Source organism: Pyrus communis, chromosome 3 (assembly GCF_041283825.1).
Source record: "Pyrus communis isolate YQ-2024b chromosome 3, ASM4128382v1, whole genome shotgun sequence".
Taxonomy (NCBI): domain Eukaryota; kingdom Viridiplantae; phylum Streptophyta; class Magnoliopsida; order Rosales; family Rosaceae; genus Pyrus; species Pyrus communis.
This window is the reverse complement of record NC_142567.1, coordinates 6,675,812-6,685,325: the sequence shown is the minus strand read 5'-3', so window position 1 is coordinate 6,685,325 and position 9,514 is coordinate 6,675,812. Positions and strand designations below refer to the sequence as shown.

At 38.6% G+C, this 9,514-nt stretch overlaps 1 protein-coding gene across 1 annotated transcript; it reads right to left on the bottom strand.

The window, feature by feature from the left end:
- Positions 1–306: 306 nt before the first annotated feature.
- On the bottom strand, positions 307–2,643 carry LOC137714514 (putative F-box protein At3g29830). Its single transcript, XM_068453713.2, has 3 exons — positions 1,594–2,643; positions 958–1,137; positions 307–863 (listed from the first exon to the last, which is right to left on the bottom strand). The coding sequence occupies exons 1-2, from the start codon at positions 2,325–2,327 to the stop codon at positions 1,131–1,133; spliced, it is 741 nt and encodes a 246-aa protein (XP_068309814.2). The 5' UTR covers positions 2,328–2,643; the 3' UTR covers positions 307–863; positions 958–1,130.
- Positions 2,644–9,514: the final 6,871 nt, after the last annotated feature.

Here is a 9,514-nt window from a genome sequence, read left to right as displayed (position 1 = left end):
TTCTTCTCAAGTGCAACCCACAATATCAACGTGAACAAAGTTTCTTCAAGCAAAGTTTTTCTTTAACAAGAGGATATTCTAGAACAATGTTTGCTACCCGTTCTTCTGAATCCCCACTTGGTGATTAAGTTGTTGACAGAACCATGTTTGCTTCAACATATGAAATCAAACTTCGAACTTAGACGTGGATGTTGGACGACTCTAGCAATTATTTGTTTCCTCCTTTTATCTAGGACTCAAACGAGTACTAGATCTAATCTACGATTATACAAACAAAGATATGAGAAGAAAACTATTCACATGAACTGAATCAAAAGAGCAACTGCACATGTATTGATTTGTTAGTTGTTACAGACTTGTAGTTGTCTTTGCATTAGACAACTTCCATGATTCCAATTTCAACTGCACATGAAACTAACATTATATCACCGGAAGCTTAAACTCTTAAGCTAGACCCGACTCAAAATGAACATTCCATCTTCAACTGTATGCACATGAAAACCAATTGTATCGCTGGAAGCAAGCACATGCAGCAGACTTAATCGGTTACTTACTTACAGAACTTTTATTTCCAGATTTGGATTTTGTGAGGCTGCTTCGACTTGATGCAAGAACTCTTGAGCTTTGAGTCTGAATTCTTCTGGGTTTCCACCATTAACTTCCTCATCACTTGATGTAATGACAGTAAGCTGTTCCATGCAACGGCCATGTGTGAGAAGATAGCTGAGCAGGTCAAGTTCATGTTGTGACCCCATATAACCTTTTACTTCAACCATTCTCAGCGTTCGGGTTATGCACTCGTAGACTTCTACATTTCCCTTCCACATCTCTTGAGGCTTCAGTACAGAAGGAGTTGCGTAATACTGACCAAGAGATAACAAAAATAGTATTAAACATAAATTAATTAGATATCATATGCCATAAATATGCTACGGCATAGTTAATAATTATGAGTACCTCAAGAATTTCCTCAGGGCACCGTTCAATTGTAAGAGTCTCCAAATTAGGACAACAATTCAAGAAAAACTTGATGCCGAATTGTTCATGGTCATGCATTGTCGTTTTCAATGTTAAATGTCCCACTGTCAAACGAGGACTCGGAATAATTGGTTCCTCTTTTGTGTGGTTGATTATAACCTGCAAACAAATAACACAGATAAAAAGATTAAGAAGAGGTATAGCTTATCAACAAAAGATTAAGAAGAGGTGTAGCTTATCAACTAACGTGACAGTTGATTTGCACAGTTGTTTTCGGCAATCACTCTGATTTGCACAAGTAGCTTACCAGCTGATTTTGGTAGAGTTTGAGTGCCGGTTGGAGCTAAATTCTTAGTCCTGTTTTACGAAATTTAAATTTGGGGCTTTTAGGAGATGTTCTGAGTCATGGTTTAAGCAAGGAATAGAGATATTCTAGGGCCCTTCTTATGTCGGGGATCGCCTTATTTGTCATCTATAAGAAAGTTGTTTTGCGCAATTGTAGCCCTATAATCTTATGAATGCGTAAGTTTTGTCAGTGCCTCTCAAGTACAACCATATCTAATCCAATGACATTATTCGTGCAAAAAATGAAAATTTGAAGAGAGAAATGAGTACCCGAAGCAAACTGTCAACGCCCTTGCGGGATGAAGCGTAGCCAGTATAGAATTGGGACTAGCAGAGCTATGAAATTCTTTCACAAGGCTCAAGTCGAGATCCAACTCTTCGAAGAAATTGAATTCGCTACCCTCGTCTGCAGTCAATTCCGGCACAGCCCCACCAACAAACTTCAAATACCTCAACTTTGGTGCTTCAAGGTAAAAGAAACGAGGGTAATGAATCCTGCACCTATCAACCACCAAAGTTTTTAGCTTTAACTTGAAGTTCTTCCCACGAATATCGAGGTAGTTCATGCTCCGACATTTCTTCAGACTCAGGCTCTCAAGAAACCTACATTGTGCTAACAAAGTTTCTTGAACTAAAACCGGCAGCTTAATCCACCCCAATGAAATGTGCTTCAGCAAACCAAAATTCACAAACAAAGACGCATTAAAATTGCAAGAAAACAGAGCCAGGGACTCAAGTTCTCGCTGAGCATACCCGGCGTCGTCCCACCTGGGTTCCATACCCGGCGTCGTCCCACCTGGGGTCAGAAAAATCGAGCGCCAAATGTTTGACATAGTGCTCCAGAGAAAATCTGATGCAATGCTGCACGAATTCTTCTGAATTTTCAGGCTCCGAAATTGTGACCGCAATCTTACCCACTTGATTTTCTTGGTTGTTTTCCATCCAGTGCAGCACAAAATCGATGAAAGTTCGCCTCTGAATCGCTCTGTCCACCGCTGCTGCATCAGTGTTCACAAAGAAACGCTCGTTGAACTCGACGTTTTGGGTCGAACGCCAGAGGCGAAGCCATGTCTCGGAGAGAATGGAGTTTCTTGCGGCTTCTTTGAAGGGCAAGTGGGAGATGATGATCGGAAGGAGAGGTTCGGGTAACTGTGAGAATCTGTCCATGTTGTTAAGTTGATGAAGTTTGTTGCATTATATGAGAGAAGTTGCAGGAGTGATCGACGAAGAAGAAGGTAAGTGAAGAGAAGAAGAGATTTCTTCCGGCACAATTTTGGGGTTGGCGAAATGTTAAAGCACCTCTTCGGTTTTTGCATATACGAGGGAAGAGGCGGTTACAGGCGAGTATTTATCAAATATATTGGCAAATATTTCAGTTTTAAGTTTTCACTTTTCATCATTAACTACTATCTTATTCAAAAATATGAAAACTAAAAATTAAAAACCTAAAAACGAAGGGAGCATTTTTTCTCATCACCATAAACTATGGTGTATGCTCATCATACACTTAATTAATTGACACGTATCTTTTCACTTAACCTTGGTTTTTTTTTTTTTCAAAATTGAAAAAGTAACATTTAATATGAAAGTTAACTAGAGTTAGGTGAAATGACACGTGTCAATTGATTAAATGTATGGTGAGCATACATCATAATTATGATAGTGAGCAAAAATGGTCCCGAAAACGAAATGGCTATCTAATGGCACATACACTTTAATTTACACTGTCCAAATTTAGAGTAATATTCAAAACAAGCTAGGGGTATTAAGTTAATGAGTCATACAATGAAGCTCTGAGAGAAAGTAATTCAGCATAGTTTAAGGCAAGAGACACAGGTCCTAGACAACCAATTCAGATTCATGCCAGGGCGCTCAACCATGGAGGCAATCTGTCTCTTACGAAGATTGATGGAAAGATATAGAGATATGAAAAAGAATTTGCACATGGTCTTTATAGATTTGGAAAAAGCATATGATAGGGTCCCAAGAGACATTCTTTGGAGGATTTTAGAGAAGAAAGGAGTACGAATAGCATATATCCAAGCTATAAAGGATATGTATGATGGAGCAAGTACTGCCGTAAAAACTCATGAAAAATAAACCAAAAGCTTCCCTGTAACTGTAGGGTTACATCAAGGCTCATCTTTAAGTCCTTACCTTTTTGCATTGGTAATGGATGAGTTAACGGGACATATTCGAGATGATATTCCTTGGTGTATGCTTTTCGCAGACAATACAGTGTTGATAGATGAAACTTAGGAAGGAGTAAATGCGAAGCTTAACCTTTGGAAAGAAGTGTTGGAACCTAAAGGTCTTCGCCTAAGTCAATCAAAGAAAGAGTATATGGAGTGCAAGTTCTCCAAAAAGCAACCGCTTTCGCTACCTAGGATCTATCTTGCAAAAGAACTAAAAGTTGGATGGAAACCTCAGCCATAGAATACAAGCTGGATGGATGAAGTGGAACAGTGCAACTAGCGTGTTGTGTGATCGTTGTATGCCACTGAAGCTCAAGGGAAAATTTTATAGGACAACAATAAGGCCGGCAATGCTTTATAGCACAGAGTGTTGGGCGGTGAAGCATCAACACGTACATAAAATGGGTGTAGCGGAGATGAGAATGTTTCGTTGGATGTGTGGGCACACGAGAAAGGATAAGATTAGGAATGAAGATATCCGAGGTAAAGTAGGAAAAGCCGAAATTAAAGGAAAGATGAGAGAAAATCGGTTATAGTGGTTTGGACATGTGAAACGAAGGCCTACTGACGCTTATGTTGAAAGATGCGATTACAGGACAGAGGTTCAGGGTCGAAGGGGTAGAGGAAGACCTAGAAGGACTTTGGAAGAGACTCTAAGAAAAGGCTTTGTTGTTGTTGTTTTTGTAGTCTGTTGGCCATCTTGTACTTCCTTATATTGCAGATAGCGAGTCTAGTTAGGACCTATTTATAGGTTAGTGTGCAAGGCAGGCTTACTTTACATGGACAAAACAACTCATCATGGAGATTCAGCTTTTCATAAGTCGATGCTTTGTATCCTTGACGACAATCAATTGCACAATTTTGATCTAAAATTTACAAGCATGGATGTACATTATCGCATATAGAATCCCCATATGGCACATCATCAAATGAACAAATGATTGTACGTAAACCAAGACTCTAAAAGACGCTAGGCGCTAGTCGGGGGGGTAGGCTGAGGCCTAGCGCCTAGGTGGCTAGGCGGGGTCTAGGTGGACTAGGTGGATTTAATTAAATCAATTATATTTCGTGTAAATAAGTGTCTGTTTATACTTAAAATATATATGATTTCATCATAAACTACAAAATGGAATGACATATATATTATGGGCTATTGGAACATAATGAAAACAACGGGAACAAGTATATAATGTGTGTTCATTTAAGTATTCAACAAGTCTCTTACAATTTAGTGAAAAAATAAAATGCAAAATGAAAGTTATCTATTTTCTGTCTATGTGAGTCACAACCTAGGTAGGTGTCTAAACGGGTCTGGGCGGTCTAGGCAGGCGCCTCAGTAGGTCTAGGCTGCCTTTCTTAATTTTCAAACGTCTAGGCATTAATCGGGACGGTAGCCAATCGCCTAGTGCCTAGGCGGAGATGTTTAGAACAATGATGTAAACAGACAATAAACTTACAGTCAAAGAGTGATTTGGTCTCTGTAGCATTACTCATAGTCAAAATTAGCACAATGAAAACTGAAATGGCTAAAGTGAAACGACAAAATTTGACCTTATTTGTTTGTGTGCACAACTATATAATAGAACACAAAAAAAAAAAAAAAAAAGATAGATGAAAATTAAAGAAGAAAGAGATACAAACGCAAAATATAAGATTAATTATATACTTTTCGACATTTTTTTTTTTAACAAAAGAAATATTATTTACACTAAAAAGGTATGAGAGTGAACTAAGCTTCACACTAGGCTAGCCATAATAATGTGGTTCAAATTCGTCTTTAGTGAGAATCGAACCTAAGATCTCTCACTTACAGTACCTGAATTGAGAATGATAATGTAAAGTTTGACTCTGAACCTCCTCATTCTGATTCCCATGTCCATGACGTATGCATGAAAATTTTGTTATGTGATTCAACTGGATTGCTCTTTAGTTGGCTCAGAATCGACTCGATTGGTTCTGTGATGAACAATGGTCAGTGGCATTACTGCATGATCACCAATTTCACAATCAAATTATGATTGTTTTCTACTCCCAAATTCTTTAAAAGAGCGTATATTTGCCACTCTCATGATGAAGTATTTTTGACTTGCAAGCTAGTCTGGTTACTTGTCCACCATGTTTTGTGGCTGGAAAGAGAATTTGTTTTCTAACTTTACTATGTTTTCGGAGGTCAGCTGTTCTTGGCTGGGTAGAACTGATAACTGGAGGCTTGTTTTCGTAGCTAGGTGATATGTCTCTGTGACGTATGATCATGTCATGAGTAAGAATGTCGGTCAACTGCAAATAAGAACTGACATGTCTTGTAGTAACGGATCATTCTTGAATTTTTTTTCCCACATGAAGTGGCAGTTTATCTTTATATGTCAAGTTCTTCAGGAAAAACAAGATTAGCCATAATGTGCAAAGCTGCTTTATTATCACAATATAACAAAACTGGTTTCGGCTATGCCATTCATAAATCCTTGAGAAGATATCGAAGCCCTGATAACTCCTGACAAGTATTCTCCGTAGCCCTATATTCGGCTTATGCTGAAGATAATGAAACAGTCTTTTGTCTCTTCGATTTCCAAGCAATTAATGAAGAACCTTGAAAAATACAATAGCCGATAATGGATCTTCTAGTAATTGGGCAACCTGCCCAGTCAGAGTCATACATACTCAAGGTAAGATCCCTTTTTGAAGAGAAGAAAATACCTTTTCCCAGTGTGCTCTTGATATAAAGTAGGATACGTAATACCGCCTCTATGTGAGGTTTCCTAGGTTCATGCATAAATCTGCTCAAAATTTGCACTGAATAGGTGATGTCAAGCATTATAATAGTAAGATAAATCAAGCGACCGACCAATCCCCTATATTGTGAGGGATCTTTAAGCAAGTCACCTTTGTTTGAAAGTTTGAGACCTCATGCCATAGGATATTCAATGGAAGCTGCGCCTAACAAGCCATTGTCTTTGAGAATTTCCAAAGCATATTTCCTTTGGGAAAGCAAAATACCTTTATGTGAACGAGCAACCTCGATACCTAGAAAGAACAATAAATCACTAAGATCCTTGATCCGGAACTGACTATGCAGAATTCGTTTAGTGCTGCAATTACCACAAGGTCATTACCTGTGATTACAATGTCGTCCACATATATTAAGACTGCTATAAAAGACTCACCGTGATGACGTGTAAAAAGAGAATAATTAGCCTTGGATTGAGTGTAACCGGTTGATTTTATGGCCCCGGAGAACTTAGCAAACCATTGTCGTGACGCTTGCTTCAAACCAAATAGGGACTTATGAAGGTGACATACAAGATTCTCCACCTGTCGCCGAAGACCAAGAGGAGGGGACATGTAAATTTCCTCAAGTAAATCACCATGAAGAAACGCATTATTAACATCAAGCTGATGCAAAGACCAATTAAAAATAGTAGCAAGAGCCAATAATTTATCAGTGGTTGTACAAGCAAAAAGCATGATGATTCCGTAGGAAAGCTTCAAATTTCTTCAAGAGGGCAATTTTCACTTAACATGTACTTGTTAAGTGCACATCTAAATTTTGATCGATCTGTACTTCTCTATCTACACACACAGGATGTGGTTGCATATCTTCTAAGGCCACTATAACTTGATGAACAATGCATATTGTTATTGGCTTAATTTCTTGAAAACTAAAGTAACCTTTACGTGGGATTAATTAACGCAGTGGGGGTCTTACAATACATATTGTAAGCCTTTTATAACTTGATAAAAAAATTCCTGTTAAATATCCGTTTTTGTTCTAGCATTTGAAATAATCCCCACTTAAGAACGCATCAATTATTTGCGTTCACCGCCTCAATATCATATAGGATCAAAGGAGTTGGATGATGATGAAGAGGAAGACAAAAGAAGAGCTATGCGTTAGGATACTCTTGACCCTAAGAGCAGCTCTAACGGGGCTTGTAGCCTAATGGACTGCCTATGAAACAGGGCCAAAACCCCCGAGCAAGAAGGTCCAACGTTTTGCTGGCGATTGAGCCCGAGCGGGCCCAAGGGAGAAGTCTGGCACAAGTAGCCGGCCTGAGAGTTCGAAGGCTAGGTGACGAAAGCTGACTTCAGGGTGACGTCAGCCACGTTTTATCTCTTTTTTGCGTCAGGCGCGTTTGCTTCAAGCACTCGTGGACGCGCGTTGTCCGACAAGGTTTCAGACGTGGGGCTCGCGGCGCATTTCTAAAAGTTTACCTTTGGGGAGGCCACTAGCTTCCCCACGTCCGTTGGATTTAAACACCAACATTTTATGGACCGTTGGATTTCCAACGGTAAAGGTTTTTTTAAAACCTTATTTATTTTCAGCCATTCGATCTGATCAACGGTCCATGTTCTTCGCCTTTATAAATTAAAAAAAGAAAAAACAGTTTAAAATTCTGAAATCTTACCGTTGTGCCACGTGGCATAATCTGGAGTGTTGGAATTCAAATTTTTTTAATCCAACGCTAGAGATTAATTATGTGAATAGAAAATAAAAATAAAATATAAAAAATTAATAAAAATTGAAAAAAAAATTTGAAAAATTAAAAAAAAAATGATTTTACTTTTCTATAAATATCTTCTCATTATCTTCTACCTTACACCACAATTTCATATTTTGTCAACTAGTTTCAACCACATTCCTATCTTTCTCTCGAAGTTTTAATACAATTTTTTTTTTCCAACAAAATGACTAATGATGCAGGTACAAATTGGATGATTATTGAATATGTTACGTTGTGTACTAACTGGGTTGAAGTTACTCATGATTCGATTACGGGTAATGAGATGCAGTTGTGAGAAATGTGGAGTCTTATTCATGCCAATTATATCGAGAAAATTGGTGGGAAAAGAACCAAAGAATCGATGTCCAGTCGTTGGAGAATAATCAGCTAATCGTTTAGTATATGGAGAGACGCCTTGGCACAACCTAATAGTAATCTTTGAAGTGGGAAAAATTTAGCGGATCAAGTAACAATATATTATTTATTTGTTTGTACTGTACCCAAATTTACATTAGTTACTTTGATTATAATTATTTCTCCTCCCGCATTGTGTAGACACTTCAAGCACAAACTTGGTATAATGCCAAATCCAAAAACCAAAAGCAATCATTCACGCGGTGGGAATGTTGGAATATTGTCAAAGATGGTCCTAAATTCAGAGTTGTGCCTGTCAGTCCAGAAGTTTTCATGAACAGCAACCCTCTACACTCTACGCCTGATCATGCCTCGCGTGTTCATGAAGATGACGTAGAAGAAGTGCCCAAAATGCCCCTCTTGAATAAGCGTCGGGGTTGATCCGTTATCCAATTAGGCCTCAAGGTAAGAAGGCTTCAAAGAGAAAAGGGTGTGCTTCCAAGAATTATTATGCAACATATATGGAAGAACTTGCTCGCCAAGGTGAATTGACTTTGGCGCAGGAAATGGCTAAATTTGTGGCTGATAAGGCTAGAGAGGAGGCAAAAGCTACAGCTGTTAAGAGAGAATTTCAAGCTAATGAGAGAGAAAGAGAGCTACTTAGGCAAGAAAGGGAACATGTTAGAGAAGAAAGAATGGCTCAACGAGATCGTGATATTATGAACATGCCTTTAGAAGGGAAGTCTCTGAATTCTAAATATTTTTGGAAGTCGACGAAAGTGGACGTGGTGCGAAGGAGCCGTGCAAGAGAAGCAAGAGCAAGAGGAGATGGTCCTAGCACGACAAGAGAAGATCATTCTAGCACCACAAATTGGTTAGGTGATGATGATCCATTCACGAGCCTATAATTTTCCAATCACTTTGAAGTGCAGTATATCGTTGAATGAGCCTTTCATTGTAACGTCCATCCCTTTCTAATGGCTAGTGTTGCACGGGTTCTTCGTTGGTGTCATGAACACAATATATTTATGTTTTGGAATTGTTCATCGTGTCTGGCTCACATTCATCAACAACATCATAATTATACTCATTTTCCACAATCATATTGTGAAGAATGATGCACGTCATCATGATGGATTGAAG

Excerpts from the sequence above, each read along its gene's own strand:
- LOC137714514 (XM_068453713.2), bottom strand. The coding sequence starts at position 2,327 with ATGCAGCAGCGGTGGACAGAGCGATTCAGAGGCGAACTTTCATCGATT.